We start from the raw sequence: 23,668 nt of genomic DNA, 5'->3' as shown, positions 1-23,668 counted from the left end.
AAACGTACCATCTGCTGAATAAACAACGTCGATGGTTGCATCCTGTGTGCCCGAATTCCTGTTTTGTACGAGACGGAATTGGCAGCGCTGATATATATATATATATATATATATATATATATATGTTTTTATGTAAATGAAGGCCACAACCGATCTTGCACTTCTTTGATGGGTTGATGGTGTACCTTTAAAGTGACTGCAGCTGTCTTCGGAGTATGGACCAGTGAGTGTTGGAGCAGTGACCTCAGACTTTGCATGCTATGTAACATCAAGCTATATTCTTGAAGCATTGTCAAGTAAATTGTGACTTTGATGACCATTTGAGGCAAAAGGGGTATGCTGTAGAAAAAGTCTCAAATGTTGTTACGTGTAGGTATGGGGTAAAATGCATGAAAAAGGAAGACACAACTGTCTAGTTTTCCACCCAAAAAAATGGACAGTCTGAGGCAAATTAAGACAGGTGTCAACCTCTCTCAGGACGTCAAACCTCTTTGATTAAGAGGAAGAATGCTACAGTGCTTGCGCGAAAAAACAATAAAGTGAGGAGGGGTGTGTCAAGGGAGGCAGCTAAGTTATGTCTTCTGGATTCCAGTTACTCTTCCTGTCTTTGTGCATCCAAACCCTAGGGGCTGTATTACAGAGAGTGACCAGGGGGTGCAATGGGCGTTCACGCCACTTTGTGTGCCCCCAGGGTACTTTGGTTTTACAGAAGGAGCCACAGACGCTTGTGCGGCTCCTTCTGTCATACCAATAGTGCTGGTGCACATAGAGCACCAGCGCTATCTGCAGGGGGCATACCCCCATGCAAATGAGGTGATCCCTTTGCCTCTGCACCCATGCCATATTACAGACGCGGGCGCACAGGAAGTGTACTGACAGTGCACCACCTAAAAGGTGGCACATTGTCAGGGCGCCCCCTGAGAACATCCCTCTGCAGGGGGTAAAGGGGATCCGATGGACCCTCCCAGATATCCCCACTGAAGTTCGCGGCTGCCCTGGGGGCAGTGCATTCCATGTAATACGGCGCACTTTCCCTGTTTGCGCCTGGCACACCTGTTTGAAGGTACGCCGGCCGGGCACAAACAGGGAAGGTGCATCCTTTATATAATAGGGCCACTGGTTGGCAGCGGAAAACTCGCTTAAAGTTCATGCTCTAGATATGGGTTGTATGCCCATATCACTTGATGGCCCTGTTTTTAAGGACTTTCCAAGGACTGCCCTGGCGTCCTGATACTTTCTGGCTAAACAAAGACATGCACATGCCCGTTATTTTGAGAGCGCGTGGAATGAGCGTGCACATTAATCACAGACGTGTGCAGGCTCACGTTTCACCCCGCCCTCTTATCACACCAGGGCACAACTTGACTTTTACAGTCACCTGCTGCGCCGCCTCGCCTCATTCACGCAACACAGGCGGATTTAATGAGGGGTGAATGACGTCGACAGAGCACTTGAACCACGGTTGGGCTTATGAACAATGTGACCCTGGAGTTCTTGACAGCAATAGGGCGGGGGGAAAGTTTATCTTTCATTATAGATATATGGTGTAAACCTTTAGTCGTGTTTCTGTGTCTCCTCGTCACGGTTTTTGATTCTGAATTTCCGGTCACCCTGCCTTGCTAGCAAGTCTATACTCGAAAGGTACATTTTTTGCCGCGAGAGACGACTTATTTGCCTGATTAGTCTGCCCTCTGAGGACCTAATTAAAATAGCACCCATTTGTGCGTGCCGATGGACTGAGACATCTCACTGATGCGTTGTTCTAATATCCAGCATTAGGCACTGCGGGCACTGGCAAGGATGTTCCCCCAGCCATCACACATGCAACCGACATTAAAAGACTACCTAAACACACCACAAAAAATGTTCACATCTAAACCTCGCACAAAGATACCAGCACTCGTACAGGCCTTGAATGACCCACACCAAGGCCAAAAACATTCATTCACATAGACACACAACTGTCACACTACACACACGCTGATACAGCCACACGTATAGTCACAAAAACATACACAAACTGACATGGGCACACTCTGACATATGTAGACACAATTTCAATTCCACAGACACACAAACTGTTGCAGACATACAAACGCCCTCATAAAGAGTAAAGACGCAGGCAATCACACAGACACAGACATGCACTCGGCTGCAACAGACAACACACACAAAATCACGCTGAGATCAGTTCGCCCACAAGCATACAAACACACAACCACTTTGACAATCCCATGATCACACTCTAACTGGCCCACACAAACTCATTCACAAAGACATAAACACATGCAGACAAACAGTCAGACAGATAAATGCACACACAAACACTCATACAAACGCAACCACGCAGACAGAAACAGGCATACACACACTCTTAAGACAAGCACACATAATCACACACAGACAGGCTTGAATACACACTGACAGGCACACATGCACAACCACACGCTTACAGATATAGACACACGAACACTCAGACTTACACACATTCACAGCCACATAGGCATTTACAGGGACACACACGTACAGGCATACACGAAAACACTCAAGCACAGGCACTTAGGCACACATAAACGCACAGAGACCACAGCGTCCCACGTGGCCCCGGAGGGCAGCGGCGGCGCTGGCTGCAGGCTGCCCCGATGCAGTAGCAGGAGGCTCTCTCGGAGCCCTACGGATTTCGAGGAATGAGTTCCAGATTTCAGGAGGGGCGGTGCGGTGGGAGGGCCCGGGGAGGCCAGTGGGCCAATCCCAGACCTATCCAGAGCCTCCCAGGCCCCGGCTTCTCAGCAAGGAGGCGCTTTTTCAGGCAGCCTCGCTCTCCTCTGGCGAACAGACGCGGCGTACTTCACCATGAACTTTTGAAACCTCTTTCCTTTCCGCTGTGCAGAATGGGACCCCTCTTCTCACGCGTTCAGCTTCCTAGAGCGCGTGGAGTTTGCTCATTCTGTGGCGTCTCTTTTCCTGGAGAAGTCTAGTGGCATTTCCACATCCAGAAATGGAAATGTGTACACGTGTATGCTTTTCTCGGCCAGCCCTACCAAGTACCACGCATCAGGGATTAGACTAACGCATTTTAATATGGTGTCCACATCACCGCACTAAAATGCGCTAGTTACGCATTTATAGTGCTGCCCTGATTCCCTCGAGGCCACACACCAAGGAGCTGCATTAGCAGCAAGAGCACTGCTGCCAGGTGACTAAGATGTAGCGGCCTGTGGTGGGAGTGCTGCTGGGCACTGACATGGGGCGGGGCAGAGGGCCGTGTGGGGGGTAGTAAAGTTCAAGATACGACCGCACATAGGTAAATACACAAACAAATAAATAAAATGAATTTAGTTGCGCGCGCTGCATCACATTTGGCGATGCAGCGCACGCAACTAAATTCGTTTTATGTATTTGTTTGAGTACTTACCTCTGTGCTGCAGTATTCCAGGGTTTACTACCCCCCACCCTGCCCCTCCCCTGCCCCACGTCAGCGCCCGGCAGCACTCCCACCGCAGGCCGCTACTGTGACTAAGTGCACACAGTGCTGCCTGAGTGAGTCTGCTGTAGTCGAAATACACCTTAAATTATTCACAAACCAATAGTAAACAATGTATAAAGTTCACAGAATACTAACGGCCTCATTTACAAGTTGTTGACGCATGTCACTTTGCTGCACTGCCATGCGTCAAAAGAGAATCACAGAAATGTGCCGTATCTATGAGGTATGGCACGTTCCTGCACTCTTTCACTGGCACACAAATGGCTGCCTTGCGCCAACTCAGGCACCCTTGAACCATGGTGAAAGGGTTTCCACGTTGTAGGAAGGATTGTTTTTGTGCAGGAAGGGACGCCTTCCTGCACAAAAACAACAAATGGAAGTGTTTTCCTCTTTCTATGTGTGCTGCAAAATGCAGCACACATATAAAGAAGACATAACTGGGAGAAATAACCTTGTTATGCCACTCCTGGGGAGGCGCACGTCTTTTACTCCTTCCCAGATTCACACTATGTTGTAAATATGGGAATGTGCCAAAATCCATGGACATTGCATGGGAACACCCACCACAACGCCCATGACACGCCTCCCTGGCGCAGTGTGAGGCAACGTAAGCGACTTGCGCTGCGTTACCTTAAACCATAACTACGCGGCCATGTAAAGCCACGTGGTGTCCTTACGTGGCCTCGTGGATATGGGTCTGCACTCTGCACCACCGGACCGTCAAACAAGTGCCCCTCTGGCAGCACACATGGCATGTAAATAAGCCCCAAAGTGCATTTACATTCGGCTCTTCCGCGGCTGAGCTGCATCAATACCAGCGTACCATGTGGTCTGTCTACACACACTTCCTATCTGGACAAGAATTACCAAGCACTGCGACAGAGGTTGGTTTTTAAAGATGAGTGGCGGGCTTATCATTCCCCAAGTTGTAGGCAAGGAAGACCAAAAGCCAATTGAATAAGAGGATTCCATTTCTTCCCTGAATATCCTCCCCTCTCTCAGTTTCTCTCACCAATGCCCCCTTTTCTTCTCCAGCCCCATCACACTTCCCCTGATCTCTAGCCTAATGTGTCCTCTCTGACCCCTTGTTCTCTCGACACCTGTTCCCCTCAGTTGGACACAGAAGAGCAGTGGGCAGTAGCCCTTGCTCCCCCTCGCAGAACTTTATAACACACTCCAGGCAGCATAAAAGACAAAACAATGAAGGTGTGTCAGAAAAATAAATGCACAGATATAATGGAGTCTATTTTAGTTTTTTTATTTACTTCTTGTGGTTTTATAAGGGAGTGCAGAAGGGTTTTATACAGCCGTAGGTACAAATGTGTTTTGCAATGTACATCCAGTCTTCATAGCTATGCAATCACAGATATGCAGTAAAGATATCATAGCAGACATAGCAACTGCCCCTCTCCTCCACCTAGACCGTATTTTGGAGTAGTGACGAGGATGCTTTATAAAGCTGCGCGTTATTGTGTATATTATCTTGTAAATTTCCCCACTTTAATGTCAGGCATACAAAAAACAAGGATATTGATTCCATTTTATGTTTCCATTTAACAGTCTGAGCAGCCAAACAAACCGAGCTCCCTTGACACTTCTAATGAGCACAGAAGCCTGATGCCCACGCGCACCTGAACTCACACTAACCTGTCTGCACGTCTCAAAGTGCGCTCCTCATCAGCACCAGGAAGCACTACCTCCTGCCTGGCAGAACGCCGAGATGTCCCTTCAGGGTCGAGTCGGTGCGCTATACCAAAAGCCAACTAACATAACATAACAAGCACTCGGATCTAAGCTGTTCTGTCACACAACACAACAACCACCAAACTCCTTAAGCTGAAAATTGCCCCCTTCTGCCAAGTTTTTTTTGCATACAATGCTATGTGGTTACCGGAATCCAAGGCGTCTCACACCCACCCACAATCTCACCTCACCTCAGAAGTAGTAGCGCCAACTATGAATAGGAGTCACCAAGACTTGGGAGCGTGGAGGCAAGAGAGAGGCAAAGAAGGATAAAAGTGGTGAGAGGGTGGGGAAAGTGTGGGGGGGGGGGGAAGGGAGAGATGAGGAAGGAGAAAGAGTAACCAAAGAGAGAAAAAGGTGTTGGGAGTGAGCTGAGAAGAGACTGCGTGGAGTAAGAAGAGTTGTAGTGGATTAGATAGCTGCAGAGTGAGTTGGAACGAAGAAAGTAGAGAATATTGGATGGATGGGAAAGAAGAGACGAAATGAGTGGGGAAAACTGAATGAGGGGAAGAGTTAGACAGAAGCAGGGAGGGGGGGGGATAGAGTAAGGAGGGGCTTGAGAGCAGGACAGAGTGAGGAAACGAGTGAGGATATTAGGGAGAGGTGAGAGAAAATCCATAAAGGATTACAAGGGTGAGAGGGAAGGAAGAGAAGAAGGACAAGAGCCAGTGAAACAGAAAGATGAAGGTGGAACGAAGGCAGCGGTGAAAGATACAAGGAGAGTGCTGATGTAAGGGAGAAGATGGGGGATAAAGAAAGGATAGAAAGTTAAAAAAGGTTGAGGAGAAATGCGATTGAGACAGTAGGAGGGGGTGATGAAAGCAGGGCACTGCAGGGGTGGATGGAAGCAAAAGCAGAGAGCAGGGAAGAGACATTGGGGTAGAGAAGTGTGAAAGCAAAGCAAAGGATGGAGAGAGGAGGCAAGAGAAAGAGTACTATGAGTGTCCAGGTCTGTAAAAAGGAAAGAGAGGATAGCGCCTCAAACACACTAATTTGGCTTCCTTGCGCTCTATCAGTGTGAAGGCGTGAGTTAGAGGTAGGAGCCGACTAAGAACCCCCCAATTTTTTTTAAGAAGGGACTACATTTGACGGAGAAATGACGAGGTTGGAATTCCTAGACCATAATATTAATAGCACCTGTATGCTTTCAGTATAAGCTGTCAGTTAAGTCACTGGTGGCCCTGGAGCCAACATGTCGGGCCCTGCTGCTTTATGCGGCCTCTGGACTCTTGCCCTATGCTTGAATCTTCACAGACTAGGATGCAACTGAACCGGCTCTCAGTTTCAGCTATCCACGTTGCTTGTGCTTAGTGGTTTCGGGCTGATGTGGCTTTTAAGGCCCCTTTTAAACCATTGGATATGAGAAAATGTGTAATTCTTCTTTACCATTGTCTCTTGACATGACCGCAACTGTCTGTTTTTTACTCTCACTCAAAGTCTCAGACAAAAGGCCTGGAACCATCACACATAAACACAAGCTACACATGGAAATGTCGCAAATGAGCAAACTGAAAGCTTGGCAGCTATGCTCGGCTGCTCTTTCCTAGAAGAGCGGAAGGGCAGCGCGCAGGCGGCGTGGTCTCTCGCCACATACAGGACATCCACGTGTGAACGGGTTAAGGGTCACCCCGGCGAATCCATCTGCACTGGCGTATGAGAGCGGACCCCGAGAGGGCGCCGCAAGGGCAGTATGGGAGAAAGCAGATCCCGTCCTAATGATGAGAGTGTACACCAGCGGTGCATATCTGAGTGTGAACACGCACTGCGACTTGTGCGGTCGGTAACTAAGTACACCTGGAGGTGCGGAATGTCATGGGAGGGACCGTTCACTTGAATGCGTGGTATCTGTAGGGGCTGATGTCCACATAGAGGAAGGGACTTGGATGCGTGGCGTCAGGGCACCCTTGGTAAAGGGAGGGGTGTGTTTTGGGGGATATGGTTATGGTTGTCTGGAGGCAGGCAGAGTACCCCAGGGGTCGCCGTGTGGGTGCAGTTCATGCGTGTGTGTATGTGTGTAGGGGGGAGGGGAGGGGGGGGGGGGGGGGTTGTCAAGAAGTTCCATGTATATGACAACGAGGATTGACATGATCGTGGGCATGGTAGTAGCCAGGGAGAGTTATGCCTCAAGATGACAGTACTTGTAGGTGTGTCTTGGGGTAGCAGTGCATGGAATGGCGGAGCCCCGAGTGGCTACGTACATGGGGGCGAGGTTTATTTATTTATTTATTTATTTATTTATTTATTTATTTATTTATTTATTTATTTATTTATTTATTTATTTATTTATGCGTTTTTATATAGCGCGGACTTAACCCGAAGGTGTCAGAGCGCTTCATAATAGGAACAGTAATGATACATGAGGAGAAAATTACAAGTGAACAAAAATTACAAATGCAAACGTAAATTACATGAGGCAAAAGTGACAGTTGTGAGCAAACAAAATAGAAGAGGTAGCAAACGGTGCATTACAGGAGGAAAAAAGTGACATGTGTGCAAGTTTCAAAAGCGTACAAAGTACCAGTAGAGGTATAATACTGCAATACATGGGTATATGTGTTGGGTGCGTGCACATGGGGTTAGGTAAGGTTGGTTATAAGACAGTAGGGCGGTAGGTAGACACATGGTACATGCCGGCTTTGTATATGGGTTTACCCGGGGTGGGCGTGCACACGCGGTGGGCAGCGTATTGGAGGTGGTAGTGCACACACGAGTCGTGCTGGGCGGCGTGGCCCGCTGGCAGCGCGCGTCCCACAGGAGAGATGCCACTTACCTGCTGAGCTGATGTCCCGAGCTCCAGCAGGGCTGATGCCAGCACGGCGCAGCAGAGTGACAGCAGAAGCATCCCGCGTCCAGACAGCGCCCAGCACCAAACGGAGCCACCAAAGAGGTACAGAGGGCTTTCCTGCCCCGCCGCAGCCAACACTCCTCGCCCGGCTCCTCGCCTGGCAGCGCCCGCGCGGTGCCCTCTGCTTCCTCAGCAGCAGAACGGAGCCCGGCTGCCAGATCTCAGCAGGGGTCAAGCATCTACACTAAACTAGCTCCTGTTTATTTTTCTTATTTAAAGTCAAATAAACATTCGTCGATTCCTTTTGTTAGAGGGTCAGGGGGTGGGGGCTGATAGACTTTTGTGGAAGTTACTTAGTCGCTACTCGGGGCTGGGGTGGGCGGTAAGAGTCGTCGGTGACTCCTGTTGCTCGGAGGGAGCTGTCTCTGCTCTGCCGGCCGGCCCGCCACCAGGGTCTCTTAATGCGCCCTGGGCCGCGCCCCCCGCCGCCCACGTCACCGGCTCAACCCGCTGCTGAGGAGCTCGGAGGAGGGAGAGAGTGTGGCTGGAGGAGACTGCACTCTGAGGGGCGAAGAAGGACCGTGGGGCTGTGTGTGCGTGGTGCTGTTTAGTGCTGGCGGGGCAGTGTGCGCCTGTGGCACTATGGGTATGTGTTTGTGTGCGCCTCGCTGCGGGGATGGGGGTGTTTGTGAGTGTGGGGCTCTGGGACACTGTTTATATGCATTTGTGTGCAGAGGTTGAAGTGCATAAAAATAGCACGGGCTGGGCAGATACACCTCACACCCACCAAAGTCATAGTCCATAGTGCCTATATAGGCAACACTCCCCACCCTTTGCAAGGTTAGCATGCACAATGGAATGAATAAATACACAACACAATTCTTTGTTGGGAAAAGATTGCTGCAGGTTTATTCCATGCAAAACTATGCAACATGGTGGGTTAACTTACAGGCGATCCAAGGGCAGGCAGTGGTGACTGACCTACGCTGCCCTGTCCACCTGAAGAGCCAAATTGCACAGTGGCCAATCCAAAAGGTGCTATAAGTTATGAGGGATTCCCCCCTTGAATACCGTAAACCACTGGTCCACCACTTTACTCATGCCCTTTTTAGGGCGGAGTGTTGCAAGGCAAGCCCATGGTTGCTCAAGCTTCCAACCGCCCGAATGACTAGCGGGCGCTGGCGATTCTTTCTCTAGGGTCCTGCCGTAATGGGGCTTTGCGGGGGGTGGCCGACCGGAGGGAGGCTCGCCCCCTCGGGGAATTTGGGGCCCCGGGAGAAAGGGTGGGGGGAAGGATTTAGGACGGACACAGGAAGGGACTTTGGGCTGGTTGGGCTAGCTGGTGGGTTTTGGGCTCCTTTTGGGCTGGGGACGATAAAAGCGGCCATTTTGGGTCACTGTGCACCATTTCGTGGGACAGTGACCCAGCAGCCGGTGGGCATTATTTGAGCGTTGTAGTAGTAGGGGCATAGTGAGGTTGTAGGGGTCGTTTGTAGCGGTTTGTGGTAGCGGTAGTGTTGGGGGCGATAGCTAGGAGGTTTAGGCATCTGCCATTTGTGTGCGGCAGGCGGGGATAGAGCGAAGACTACGAGGCGGCGGGCCGAAGGCGGAAAGTTACCTGCAAGAAAATGTCGGCGGAGGCGATGGCGGATCCCCGGGTTCGTGAGGCGTTGCGCCTGTTAGGAGAAGCGGGCAGGACTGATCTCCTGCGCAGCGATGTCCGGGTAAGGCCCCCGCCGCGCGCTGCAGATGGCGCCGCGGCGGCAGTAGAAGCTTGCGAGCCCCGCGTTCGCATGCGTGGAAGGGGGAGGGGGCGGGAGTTGTGGGAGGAGCGGCGCGAGGTGGCGCCCGACGGGCGGCTGGGGCGCCGAAGAGGGGAGGGGGACCGGGTAAGAGGCGCGGCGGCCGGAAGAAGGCACCTCTTCAATTTGTTGAGGGAGCGGGGGGCCTGGGGGGGGGGGGCGGGAGGAAGCGGGGAGGCGAGCAGGGAGGCAACGGGAGGCGCAATGAGGGGGAAGGGGCTTGACAGGGGACAGAGGTGTGGAGGGGACACCCAAGTTGCGGGGAGGAGTGCCAGGCTGGGGGGGGGGGGGCGGGGGGGAAAGGGGGCCAGGCACTAAGAGACACGGAGGGGTGGTGCCCGGGGAGGGGGGATGCAGGGGGGGGCTCGGAGAGGCCAGAAGGGGGAGGATGGAGGGGTGCACGGGAGGGTGGCCTGAGGCGCGGTTGAGGAGGAGGGAACAGGGGGGCAGGGAGAGCCGGGGGGGACTCGCCGCTATTGATTGAAGAATCAGAGGAGGGGGAGGGGGCGGGTGAGGGGGGGAGAGCGGGCTGGATTGGGGGTCTTCAGCGGAAGAGGATATAGTGGCTCCCAGTAGGACAGGATCGCCGCGGGGCACGGGGAGGGGCGTGGGGCAGAGAGGGGGTGCGAGGGGAGGCGGTGGGGGAGGAGCTGGGGTTTGGGGATGCCACAGGGGTCGGGGGTGGACGGAGGATGGGGGAGGGTGAGGGGGGGGGGTTCGGTGAAGGGGGCCACGGGGTAGGGGGGATAGCAGGGGGTAGCGGGGGGGGCCGCAGGGCTGTGGGGAGTGTGGGGGTACTGGAGGGGGTGCGTGGGGCAGACAGGGTGAGGCGGGGAGCTGGGGGTGGGGCGACCAGCGCAGCGAGGAGGACATTCGGCGGCAGGGGAGAGAGGTGGGTCAGGGGGGTGGGGAGGCAACGGAGATGGTTTTGCCTCGGCATGCTGGACTTCCCCGTTTTTCTCTTGGCAGGAGCAGTTGTTAAAGGGCTCGGGTGAGCAGCATACGGCTCCAACCCGCCGAGAGGATGGGCCGGCTCTGCCTAGTACGGGCGGTCGCGCTCCAACGAGGGACCATGAGCGTGCTGACAGCGGATGGCAGGGTTATAGGTCTCCAACGCCCCCCTCCCGATGGGTCGATCGGGCCGCCGGGGGACGGGGATGGAGCAGCAATCTGGCAGGCTATTCTGATTACCAAACAGAGGGTAGGAGGAGGGAGAGGGTGGATTTGGGAACTCTGATGACAGCGTGCAGGGACAAGGCAGGTCTGAGCAGGGTGTCCGCAGGAAGGGTCTTGGCAGACGGCGAGGGAGGTGGAGAGATGGAGTCGGAAGAGGAGGGGGAGCTGCGAGAGGGCGGGGGGGAGGCCAGTAATGTTGTTGGCAGAGTTTTACAGGTATGTCCCCGGCAACCGGTGCCGCGAGTGACGGCCCCCCCAGCGGAACTGGTTAGGTGGCGGGATCCGGTGAGGACGCCAGCCTTGACGCCAGGTAAGACCAGTGCAGGGTCGGGGAGTGGCTTGGGCGGGCCTCATGGAGGCAAGGCATGTGGGGGTGTGGATGGCGGTTGCCAGGTGTCGGTGGGGATGGATGCTGGGGGAGGGGATGAGGTGAGACTGGTGAAGGGCAGGCACGTGATGGATGCCGGGGTGTGTACGGAGGCGGCGGGTGGCGCGGCGTCGGTGAGTGCAGGGACGGGCGAGGCGGCGAAATCCGGCAGGTCGGCGGCGGCCAGCGCTGGGGCGAAGGAGAGCTGTGAGGTGCCGGTCAGGAAGCTGCCGTATATGGGGGTAGCGAAGCCGCTGGGGGCGCATTTGTCACTGGCGACTAGGGAAAAGATTTGGAAGGGGGAGTATGTGGAGATTTTGAAGTTGCTCCACAGGGAGTTGATGGCCATAGAGGGGTCGAAGGAGGAAGAGCAGGAATTAGCTAGGCGTCCTAAGGTGCCGGTGACCATTGAGAATTGGTCGGTGGCTTTCTTGATATATGCAAGCGTGTACTGTGAAAAGTACCCCGACAGGGCGGTCGTGCTGTTCAAATACATGGATGTGGTGCGGCGGGCGCAAGTGACCTACGGGGGTAATGCTTGGTCGCATTACGATGAAGAGTTTCGGGCGCACATGGCATCGGATCCAGAGGCAAAGTGGGGGGAGTTGGATGCGGACCTGTACCAACAGACGATGAGTGGGGCGAAATTTGGCCGCACCATCTACACGGCCAGTGGTTTGCCACTGGCGCCGCCCCCCTTTTCGGCCAGCCCCACTTGTGGGGGGGGGGGGTGGGGGCGGGCGGAGCCGGGAGCAGTCACAGCGTTGGGACCTGCTGGGATTTCAACAGGGGTTCCTGTCTCCGGCAGGTGTGCCGTTTTCGGCACGAGTGCTCCGCATGTGGGAGACGCCACCCGGAGGCGCGCTGCTGGGGGCTTGGGGGAGGCCCAGCACAGGGCCAGTATCCGGCTCCCGTGCCCAGCAGGGGGAGAGGAGGAGGCAGGGGGGCGAGTACCCTGGGAAAAGGCTCGTACACCGGTTAGGCTGGACCGACTGGAACCGTTTTTGGAGGCGTATCCGCGGGCGGACGATGCGGACGTGCTGCGTCGGGGTTTCGGGGAGGGTTTCCGGTTGGGATACGAGGGTCCGAGGATCGCTCGATGGGCATAGAACCTGAAGTCCGTGAACGCACACAAGGGTATCGTCCGGGAGAAGCTCTTCAAGGAAGTGAAGGAAGGGAGGATGGTGGGACCTTTCGAGGAGGCACCATTGCCGGATTTGATCATTTCACCCATTGGAGTGGTCCCGAAGAAAGAGCAGGGTCAATTCCGGCTGATTCAGCATCTCTCATGGCCGGAGGGCGCGTCGGTGAACGACTTTATCTCTGCGGAGTTGGCGTCAGTGTCATACTCGTCCGTGGACGTCGCGAGGAGGTTGGTGATGACGGCAGGTCGGGGGGCGCTCATGGCAAAATGCGATGTAAAATCGGCGTTTCGGTTGCTGCCGGTTCACCCAGCGGATCATCAGTTGCTGGGGATTCAGCTTGACAGGCTCATTTTTGTCGATAGAGCGCTTCCTATGGGGTGTTCTGTGTTGTGTGCCTTGTTTGAGCGATTCAGCTCCTTCTTGCAGTGGGCTTTTTCCTGGCGCACAGGCTCTGAGGCGATAACGCATTACCTGGACGACTTCTTCCTGGTGAGTCGGCCCAGTTCGACGGACTGCCAGCAGCGACTGGACAGTTTTACGGACCTGATGGGTTACCTGGGGGTTCCTTTGGCGCCAGAGAAGACGCAAGGGCCCAGCACGGTGCTGTCGTTCCTCGGGATATAGCTCGACTCAGCGGCCATGGAAACACGCCTACCGGAGGAAAAGCGGGCGGTGATGGTGGACTTGGTGAAGGGCATGTTGGCCAGGCGAAAGGTGATGGTGCGAGAGGTGTAGGTGTTCCTGGGGCATTTGAACTTCGCGTGGTGCGAGCAGGGCGGACTTTTTGTCGGCGGCTGGGGTTGGCCTTGTCCGGTTTGACGCTGCCCCATCATCATGTGCGACTATCGGCGGGCTCGAGAGAAGATCTCAGCATGTGGTTGGCTTTCTTGGAGCGTTTTAATGGTGTGCCCATGGCGCCCCCGGAAGACTGGGAGTGGGACGTGACGATGTGGTCGGACGCGGCAGGAGTCAGAGGTTTTGGACTCTACTGGGCAGGCAGGTGGTGCGCGGAGCAATGGCCGGAGCAGTGGCAGGCAGGGGGTAGGAGCATTGCGTTCTTGGAACTGTTCCCGTTGGTCGTGGCTGTGACAGTGTGGGCGCGGGAGTTGGCGCACCGGCGTGTGTTGTTCAAGGTGGACAATATGTCGTTGGTGCAGGTGGTGAACCGGCAGTCAGCGAGGGAGCCCCAAGTGCTGAAGTTGATGCGCGTTTTCGTCTTGAGGTGTTTGGAACACAATATCTTGTTCCAGGCTCAACATGTGCCGGGGGTGGACAATGACATTGCGGATGCTTTGTCTCGTTCACAGCGGCAGAGGTTCCATGGGCTAGCCACGGAGGCAGCGGCGGACAAGACAGAGGTGCCGGAGGAGCTGTGGTTGGTGGGAGAGCGCGGGTCGTTCAGTTGGTGAGGTCGTCCCTGGCAGCGTCCACGTGGAGGAGTTACGAGCAGGCTTGGCTGGAGTTTCTGTGGTTTGGAGCGGTAAGGCAGCGGGGCAAGTGGCGTCGGGAGGAGCAGGTGGTGCGTTTCATGCTGGGGTTAATGGACAAAGGACTGGCGAGAGTGACGATCGCAGGAAAACTGGCAGGGTTGGCTTTCATGGGCAAGCTCTGGTGGGGGTATGCCCCCTCGGCGGGAGAATTGGGGGGGCGGGAGGGTTGGGAGAGGGAGAGAGGGGCTCGGGCGCGGAGGAGACGGCCGATTACGGAGGCGATGTTGGAAGGCCTGGTGGGCCGTTTGCCGGAAGTGTGTAGGGATCAGGCAGAGACGGTGCGGTTTTCCACATTGATGTCGTGGATGTATTTTGGAGCCTTTCGGGTGTCGGAGTTCGTGGGTTTGAAGGGACGTCCGGGTCTGACGTGGGGGGAGGGGGAGTTCCGTGGCCGGGAGGTTGTGGTGCGGCTGCGACGGTCCAAGACTGATCAGCGAGGGAGGGGTACTTGGGTGTTGTTGGGTCCTGGGGGAACGGAGGCGGTCTGTCCTGCGGAGTGGGGAAGAAGGCTGGTGGACGGAGGGGTGCAGGATGGTGTGGAGGTCTTTGGCAGGAGAGGGGTGGGTCGGTGACAGCTGCGCAGTTGCTGTGGGTCCTGCGGCACGCCCGGCGGTCTATGGGTGAGGACCCGAAAGAATTCGGAACGCATTCCTTTCGCATCGGGGCGGCGACGGAGGCGGCGCGGAAGGGTTGGGGGAAGGAAGAGATAAAACAGCTGGGGCGCTGGAAATCAGACTGCTATAAGACGTATGTCAGGTTGCGAGGGGTAGTGGTGGAGTAGACTTGGAGTTTGGGCTCGCTGCTTACATATGTCTCTTTGCAGGTGCGGTGGCGGGGCCTACGGCGGCAGCAGTGTCCATATATGTGGTGGGCCATTCTTTTGTAAAAAGAGCGGAGAGGGCCGAGTGGGAAAAATGCAGGAACCTCAATCTGGAATTGGATGAGCAGTTGTTTAGGTGTCATTGGAGGGGTAAAGGGGGCATGCATTGGCACGAGATGGTGCCGGTTTTGAATAATGTTGCGCGGAGGGGGGTCTGCCCGGATGTGGTAGTCATTCACCTGGGGGAAAACGATTTGGTGCAGTGTAAGGGACTGGCACTGGTGAAACAAAGGAATTTGCTGGAGATCAAGAGGCAGTGGGCGGGGTGTTATGTCATCTGGTCAGAATTCATACCCAGAAGGTGTTGGAGGGGGGCGGAGAGACCAGGAGCTATTGACAGGACTAGGAGGAAGATTAACAGGGAGATGCGGGCCTTTTGTGAGAAGGAAGGAGTGGGTAGAATGGAGCACCCGGAACTGAAGTATGGGGCGGTCTACTTTTTCATGGAGGATGGAGTACATTTGTCGAGATATGGGATGGAGCTCTATATTGTGCAGCTGAAGGAGGCGTTAGACCGGGCAATAGGGGTGCACAGGTATCCAAAGGTGCAGGGGTCCTGGGGGGGGGGGGGTCGAAAGCCGTATGGGGCCTTCGAGTGGCGCTTTTTCCTAGTTAAACGGGGGGGGGTAGGATAGGAGGAAGGAGTTTTACTGGCTGAGGGCTGGGAGTGGACATATGGCAGATGTTTAAACAGTTGAGGCAGGCGTTTGGGTAATTGATAATGATGTTTATGTTGTTGGCGGGGAACTGTTTAGGAGTGGGGGTGGGGGGTTTGCTCAGGTATATGTATAATTAGTTAGGCCTAGTTTTGTACGGCAAAGGCCAAGGTTGGGGTATGTTTTCAGGATGCACCTGTTTCCCAATAAAGCGGCCTTTATCACACCTCACATCTGTCTCCGGTCGGTTCTTCCCCTCCCCGTCTCCCGATGGGCCCCAATGGGGCTTTGCGGGGGGTGGCCGACAGGAGGGAGGCTCGCCCCCCCGGGGAATTTGGGGCCCCGGGAGGAAGGGTGGGGGGAAGGATTTAGGACGGACACAGGAAGGGACTTTGGGCTGGTTGGGCTAGCTGGTGGGTTTTGGGCTCCTTTTGGGCTGGGGACGATAAAAGCGGCCATTTTGGGTCACTGTGCACCATTTCGTGGGACAGTGACCCAGCAGCCGGGGGGCATTATTTGAGCGTTGTCCCACCCACCATCCCTTAGGACAGGTTTGATGGGGGTGGTAGAGGGGAGTATGTCCAGGGTTTATGGCCTCTCTGGGTTGGGAAAGGGGTTTTTGTGGGAAGCAGGTGCTTTCTGGGTTAGGTGGTTTGGAAGTGTTGTCGCTGGGGGCAGGTGCTGGGAAGTTTATGTCGGATGGCGCTTTTTCCTAGTTAAACGGGGGGGGGGGTAGGATAGGAGGAAGGAGTTTTACTGGCTGAGGGGGTGGGAGTGGACATATGGCAGATGTTTAAACAGTTGAGGCAGGCGTTTGGGTAATTGATAATGATGTTTATGTTGTTGGCGGGGAACTGTTTAGGGGTGGGGGTGGGGGGTTTGGTCAGGTATATGTATAATTAGTTAGGCCTAGTTTTGTACGGCAAAGGCCAAGGTTGGGGTATGTTTTCAGGATGCACCTGTTTCCCAATAAAGCGGCCTTTATCACACCTCACATCTGTCTCCGGTCGGTTCTCCCCCTCCCCGTCTCCCGATGGGCCCCAAAGACTCCTGGGGTAGGGCACAGGCACCCCTATTGTGCTACTGAAGGGGTACCTTTCTGTACCCTTCCGCCTCCAGATTGCCCTGTAACCCCGGCTGCAACTCAAACAAGAACATTAAATAGTCCTATCTAACTGTGCTCCCCAGCCAACACGCCAGGTATGCGGTAGGGCGGAAAACGGCATGTCCGGCAGCAAAGAGGGCGCCCGAAAGGTTGGGCAGGTAAAATACTTTTCCCGAACCCTCTGTGCGCCGTAAATGAAGCGGCCTGCGCCTCAGTCTGTGGGACTCCTCCCCAGGGTCCCAAAACTAGAGGGGGTGTTGGTGTGCCTAAGTGGCACTAAGGTGGCCGCCCTTTTAGGTGGCTCACTGAGTGAGCCGTGGGCAGCCACATTGTGTGTAGGAGACACCAGCCTGAGAGTGGAGTAGCATAATGTTGCTCCTCTCTTTTATCCGGATAAGGCCACATATATGTGCATGCTTTTGGCCTCATATATTTGCATAATACATTTATAATTGATATACGTAGTGCACTAGTATAGAAAGTGCAGCAATGGAGTGCTCTGAATGAGTATGTGCATTAACTATTTTTCTTTTAGGAACAGCTGGACCGTTGACAGAATTCATCTGTAGGCTAAGATTGTACTGGGGTTGCTCTAAAAGTCATTTGATGCAGTTCATTCTCAATAGGTTAGGAAATAATGAACCGTGAGAGTGTTGGTGTTCTGCCTATAACGTGGTCAGTAGTTGTGCTAATAAATGAAAGTGTATTCGTGTGTGAAAGTGCAATATAGATGAATAACCTTATATGTATCAATGTATTTACAGTATTGTATGTGTGTTACACAGTTCTATGCTTTTGAAAGTCATTTTCTACGTTAGCATGACGTTGGGCCTTAAGCTTACAGTTGGGACATTTAACATTGAATGTGAAAGTTGATTGCAATATATTTTTCCCTTTTGCATGTGCGGACCAAAACATTCTTAGTTAGTGAAAGAACATTGTATTTTAAGATAGTGAGGCGAGGAAGAACTGGCAAGGTCGATTACATTTAATGAGAAGAACAAGGGAGTGCTACCAGTTGACGATATCTGTGGAAGGGACGAATTCAAGGATGCCTTAGAAGTAAAGACTGGAAAATGTGAATATTATATCAGGCTCTGGAACTATTCATAGGAAATGTAAATAATGAGGTTGAATAATGTGAGGTCATTTGTCTCGAATTTCTGTGTGTTTCTTATTAGTGAACTTACTTTGTAGTCAGAGAGATGTCTTTTATACTTCAAGAGGTACAGATCTCTCCTTACTTCTTATTGTGTGGCTTTATGCTATACATTATCTTTTGCTTGATGTTGACACATTTTCATGGTTCTGGATTAATAGGTTTCCTTAACTCTTAGTTTAGTGTAAAGATAGCTAGGTACTGAAATTATATCCCATTTATGGGGCGAAGGATCAAAAGCATTTGTCTACTCATCAGACTTTGTTCTTAATCTTTTGCATTGCAATTGCGGAAATCTTGATTTGTTCTTTGCTGTTAAGGACCAATATTGTATGACCATTTGGTCTTTCATTAATAATTCTATACATTTACAGAATGTATTTGCATCTGATTTATATTACTTTGGCTTTGAGTTTACATTTAATAATTCTTCAACTTTAAGATATGGACTCTAACTCTTAACGTGTGATCACATTTGGTCACACAGTTTATGGATTTAAACTTGTCAGTAACCCCTTCTCTTGCTACAACAAAGGTCCATTGACTCAATTCTTTTTAAACGTTGCCCCAGAGCTTCATCAGATGGTAGCAGAGCATGGTTTGTACCTGGGGTAGAGGGGTCAAGAATTGTCCCATTTAGAGTAGTTTAGTTTCAATTGGCCTTAGATGTCTGTCCATTGACCTGAAGAATTGGTGATGTTCCAGAGGTTCGAGGACGAATTATAACAGCGGAAGAGTGAGCATCAATAAGGTTGTGTATAAATGCTTAGCTTGCGCCGTCGTGGGAATTGTGTGGTATCTTGCAGAGATTGCATGTCATGTTTGGTTGGTGCTGTGAGTGTAGTGTTCATTCTGGTAAATTTGCTATCGGGTCCAATGTGGCCTGAGATCCCTGGATGATACAAAGGTGTAAGGAACACCGTGTTGCATTTGTCTGGAGAATTTTTGTTGGGTTTGTTGTGAGACGTTGTCAACAAGCCCAAACAAGATCGGGGCATTTTTTGTGGTATAGCAGTGTATGATTATTGTGGCAGCCCTATTCCCAGGGGAAAGCTACACTGATCAGGGTGACACCCCACTGGTTGAGGTTTCATTCATATGTGTGTTGGCATAGATTGGGAAGTATTGTTCTGGTCTTTCTTGTGTGATTGCATTCTGTTGACTTCTTTTAGTGAAGCAGACAATTGTTATTTGCTGTTGTTGCATTATATTTCACTGTAAGCAAGTTGATGAGAGAGTGTGTGCATGAATTTGGAAAGGAGGGTGAGCTGCTGCGAGCAGTGAGATTGTCGTGAGAGTGTGTGATATACAAATAAAGAAACTAAGGCTACTGAAAATAATTTTGATTTTATGAAAATATGAACAAATAATTTTTCTAATGAAACAAGGAACTTGTGGATGAATTTTGTTCAGCCCATGCTACAACCAATTTTATACAAAACTTCAGTAGCGGCCCGTGGAGGGAGTTCCGTGGGGTGGTGAGGCGGGGCGGTGGAGGGGCAGGGTGGGTGCTAGTAAACACCGGAATATGGATGAACGGAGGTCAGTAAACATTTAAATGAATAAAACAAATTTCGTTGAGCGTGCTACATTGCATTTTGCGATGCAGCACGCGCAACACAATTTGTTTTATTTATGTAAATGTTTACTTACCTTAGTTCATCCATATTCCGGTGTTTACTACCCCCCACACTGCCCCTCCCCCGCCTCAACACCCCACGGAACTCCCTCCATGGGCCGCTACTGCAATACTGACATCGAAGAAAAATTGTGTGTGCTGATCGCTCTTGTGTAATGTCTTCATAGTGTGCTGTGCTGGGATAGGTCAGTTGGTGTGGAGTCACGCTGTTATTGGTTGTATATGTCACAAGGTGCTACGCTGCTATTGGTTAACAATCTTAAGTGAGATTTGGGAGCAAAACATTGCATTTGGGTTGAGAAATAATTTTATGCTTGTTTGAAAATGAAATGCTTTAAAGTTGTACAAGATGTGTTTACAGAAGATGTGCAGATACCTCTCAGAGGGGGGGAAGAGGCCCCACCACAAGTTACAGCTGGTCATTATATGGCGATAAATGCAGGGTTACATACATGTATTTGGCTTGACAAATGGCACTAGATCTCTCAGAAAGAAAGTGCATCCAAGGCGAGTGGTCGCTCCCCCCGCTTCCTCCCTCACCTGTGGTATCGTAGCGCTTACATCTGCTTTGGCTGACTGGGCACTGTTATTTTACTTGATAGCGCGCACTTTTGCTCATTTATTTTCATAGCGCTTTGGCTGAGTGTTAACTGTAATCGCATTTACCGTGCAGTACCTGTGATTATTTTAGCTGCGCACTGTCTGCATTGCATTGGCTGTGTTTATATTCAAACTGTGTCACGATCTGCACTGTCTCCGCGCACGAACTCGCTCCCACCACGATAATAGCGGTAACATCTTTTTGGCCCTCATAGCGCTCCATTGCTCCTTGTTGTTGTTGTTGTTCGGCCATTTCCCAGGTTGACCCGAGCCCTCCCTCGACCTCGCTCCCGCCTCCCTGCTGCCCCTCCCACCCACGAGAGCTACAGGCCGCCCTCTCCCACACAGAGAGCTGTGACCATCTTGCCTCCAACGCGAGTGGTCGCTCCCCCCGCTTCCTCCCTCACCTGTGGTATCGTAGCGCTTACATCTGCTTTGGCTGACTGGGCACTGTTATTTTACTTGATAGCGCGCACTTTTGCTCATTTATTTTCATAGCGCTTTGGCTGAGTGTTAACTGTAATCGCATTTACCGTGCAGTACCTGTGATTATTTTAGCTGCGCACTGTCTGCATTGCATTGGCTGTGTTTATATTCAAACTGTGTCACGATCTGCACTGTCTCCGCGCACGAACTCGCTCCCACCACGATAATAGCGGTAACATCTTTTTGGCCCTCATAGCGCTCCATTGCTCCTTGTTGTTGTTGTTGTTCGGCCATTTCCCAGGTTGACCCGAGCCCTCCCTCGACCTCGCTCCCGCCTCCCTGCTGCCCCTCCCACCCACGAGAGCTACAGGCCGCCCTCTCCCACACAGAGAGCTGTGACCATCTTGCCTCCAACGCGAGTGGTCGCTCCCCCCGCTTCCTCCCTCACCTGTGGTATCGTAGCGCTTACATCTGCTTTGGCTGACTGGGCACTGTTATTTTACTTGATAGCGCGCACTTTTGCTCATTTATTTTCATAGCGCTTTGGCTGAGTGTTAACTGTAATTGCATTTACCGTGCAGTACCTGTGATTATTTTAGCTGTGCACTGTCTGCATTGCATTGGCTGTGTTTATATTCAAACTGTGTCACGATCTGCACTGTCTCCGCGCACGAACTCGCTCCCACCACGATAATAGCGGTAACATCTTTTTGGCCCTCATAGCGCTCCATTGCTCCTTGTTGTTGTTGTTGTTCGGCCATTTCCCAGGTTGACCCGAGCCCTCCCTCGACCTCGCTCCCGCCTTCCTGCTGCCCCTCCCACGCTCCGCCCCATCCACTATCCATTTATGACTAATGATCCAACGTGCAGCGTCCACGCGCAGCGTTCGCGCCCCAGTTGCGCCGAAGGTGCGCCAAAGGTAAGCCCGTCTACGCCCGTCCGCGCCTGGACCGCGCCCAGCGCCATACTCCCTGGCCCTCGCAATGCCCAGCCCTCCCGCATTACTTACGACGCCTCCACCCTCCTAGCCCTTAACCCCGGACGTTCCCCCAACTGCGTCCAAGCCGCTCCTGGACACACCCATGGACCCTTCTCTTGCAACTCCTGCAAGTTTGACGGCACCAAGAACAACTCCTCATCTACGAACACAAAACAGTTATCCGACCCCAACCACCTACAATGCATCCTGCTCAACACCCGCTCGGTCCACAGACACGCCATCGACCTTTGGAATCTACTAGACACCATCTCTCCGGACGTCGCCTTCCTAACAGAAACATGGATGAACGCCACATCAGCCCCAGACATCACCATTGCCATCCCGGAAGGCTATGAGATTATTCGCAAGGACCGTACCGGCCAAACAGGAGGAGGCATCGCTATCGTCCATAAGAAATCCATCCGCATCTCAACCAGCTCAGACATCAATCTCGCCAACACTGAACACCTTCACTTCCAGATCCACATCGACCCCAAGACCACACTCAGAGGCACCCTCCTCTACAGGCCACCAGGACCCCGCGCACAATTTAGTGAAGACATCACGGACTTCATCACTCCACACGCGCTCCCCTCCGAGGACTACATCCTTTTGGGAGACCTCAACTTTCACCTTGAAAAAAACAACGACCGCAACACCACCACCCTTTTGGACAACCTCGCCAACCTCGGACTTAAACAACTTGTCACTACCCCCACCCACATCGCAGGTCACACTCTCAACCCTATCTTCACCTCCAGCAAACATATCTCCTTCAGCCACACCACAGCTCTCCTTTGGACTGACCACAGCTGCGTTCACTTTACCTACAACAAGTCCACATCCAACAACCACCCCCAACCCACTCTGCGAAGAAACTGGAACAAAATCACCATCGACCAAATCTCCTCATCGCTTCTTCAAAACCCCCCCGCCCACTCTTCAAACCCCGACCAAGCAGCCACTAACCTCACCCAATGGTTATCCAACAGCGCCGACATCCTAGCACCACTGAAAAAACGACAAATCAAACTAGGCAGCAAGAAGGCCTCCTGGTTCAACGATGATCTTAAGAAATCCAAGAAACTCTGTCGCTCCCTTGAGAAGGCCTGGAAAAAAGACCCAAACACCAGCACCAAGGACGCCTTCAAAAACGCCACCCGCATACACCACCAACTGATCCGGAATGCCAAGAAAGCCGCTTTTAAGGACCGACTAGATAGCAACGCCCACAACAGCAAGGAATTATTCAACATCGTCAAGGAATTTACCAACCCCTCAGCCAACTCCAACGACATCACCCCCTCTCAAGCCCTCTGCGACTCCCTAGCCTCATTCTTCCACAACAAAATTGCAGACATCCACAACAGCTTCGACAACCGACCCGATGACCAACACACCCAACCCTCTGCAGGACCCCCACCCCCCTTGAACATCCTCAATGACTGGAACCCAATCTCCACTGAGGACACCATCCGTCCGATGAACTCTATCCACTCAGGATCCCCCACAGACCCATGCCCTCACCACATCTTTAACAAAGCAGACTCCATTATAGCACCACACCTCCGAGACGTCATCAACTGCTCCCTCAACTCCGCAACCTTCCCGGAAAGTTGGAAGCATGCCGAACTCAGCGCCCTTCTGAAGAAACCCACAGCTGACCCCACCGAACTCAAAAACTACCGCCCTATCTCGCTCCTCCCATTCCCGGCCAAAGTCATCGAGAAAGCGGTCAACAACCAGCTCGCCGCCTTCCTCGAAACCAACAAATCCCTCGACTCCTCACAGTCCGGCTTCCGAGCCAAACACAGCACTGAAACCGCCCTCATCGCAGCAACAGACGACATTCGAACTCTACTGGACAATGGAGACACAGTCGCCCTCATCTTCCTCGACCTCTCCGCAGCCTTCGACACAGTCTGTCATAGCACCCTTTTACAGCCCCTCAGAAACGCCAGAATCCAAGGAAAAGCACTGGAATGGATCACCTCGTTCCTCACCGGAAGAACCCAGAGAGTCCGCCTTCCACCATTCAAGTCAGAGGCCACTGAAGTCATCTGCGGCGTACCACAAGGATCTTCACTCAGCCCCACCCTCTTCAACGTATACATGAGCCCCCTCGCGGTCATCGCACGCCAACACAACCTCAACATCATCTCTTACGCCGATGACACTCAACTGATCCTATCACTCACCAGAGACCCCAACACTGCCAAAACCAACCTG

At 52.7% G+C, this 23,668-nt stretch overlaps 1 protein-coding gene across 1 annotated transcript in view; it reads right to left on the bottom strand.

Moving 5' to 3' along the window:
* ADAMTS3 (ADAM metallopeptidase with thrombospondin type 1 motif 3) overlaps nt 1–8,490 on the bottom strand; it is a 702,179-nt gene extending 693,689 nt beyond the window's left edge. The window contains exon 1 of the mRNA XM_086961556.1: nt 8,001–8,490. Within this exon, the coding sequence (XP_086817682.1) occupies nt 8,001–8,072 (72 nt within the window). The 5' untranslated portion in view covers nt 8,073–8,490. The remainder of the gene's footprint in view (nt 1–8,000) is intronic.
* Nucleotides 8,491–23,668: the final 15,178 nt, after the last annotated feature.

This window comes from Lissotriton vulgaris, chromosome 3_1, assembly GCF_964263255.1.
Source record: "Lissotriton vulgaris chromosome 3_1, aLisVul1.2, whole genome shotgun sequence".
NCBI classification, from domain to species: domain Eukaryota; kingdom Metazoa; phylum Chordata; class Amphibia; order Caudata; family Salamandridae; genus Lissotriton; species Lissotriton vulgaris.
This window is presented reverse-complemented; position numbering and strand designations above follow the sequence as displayed.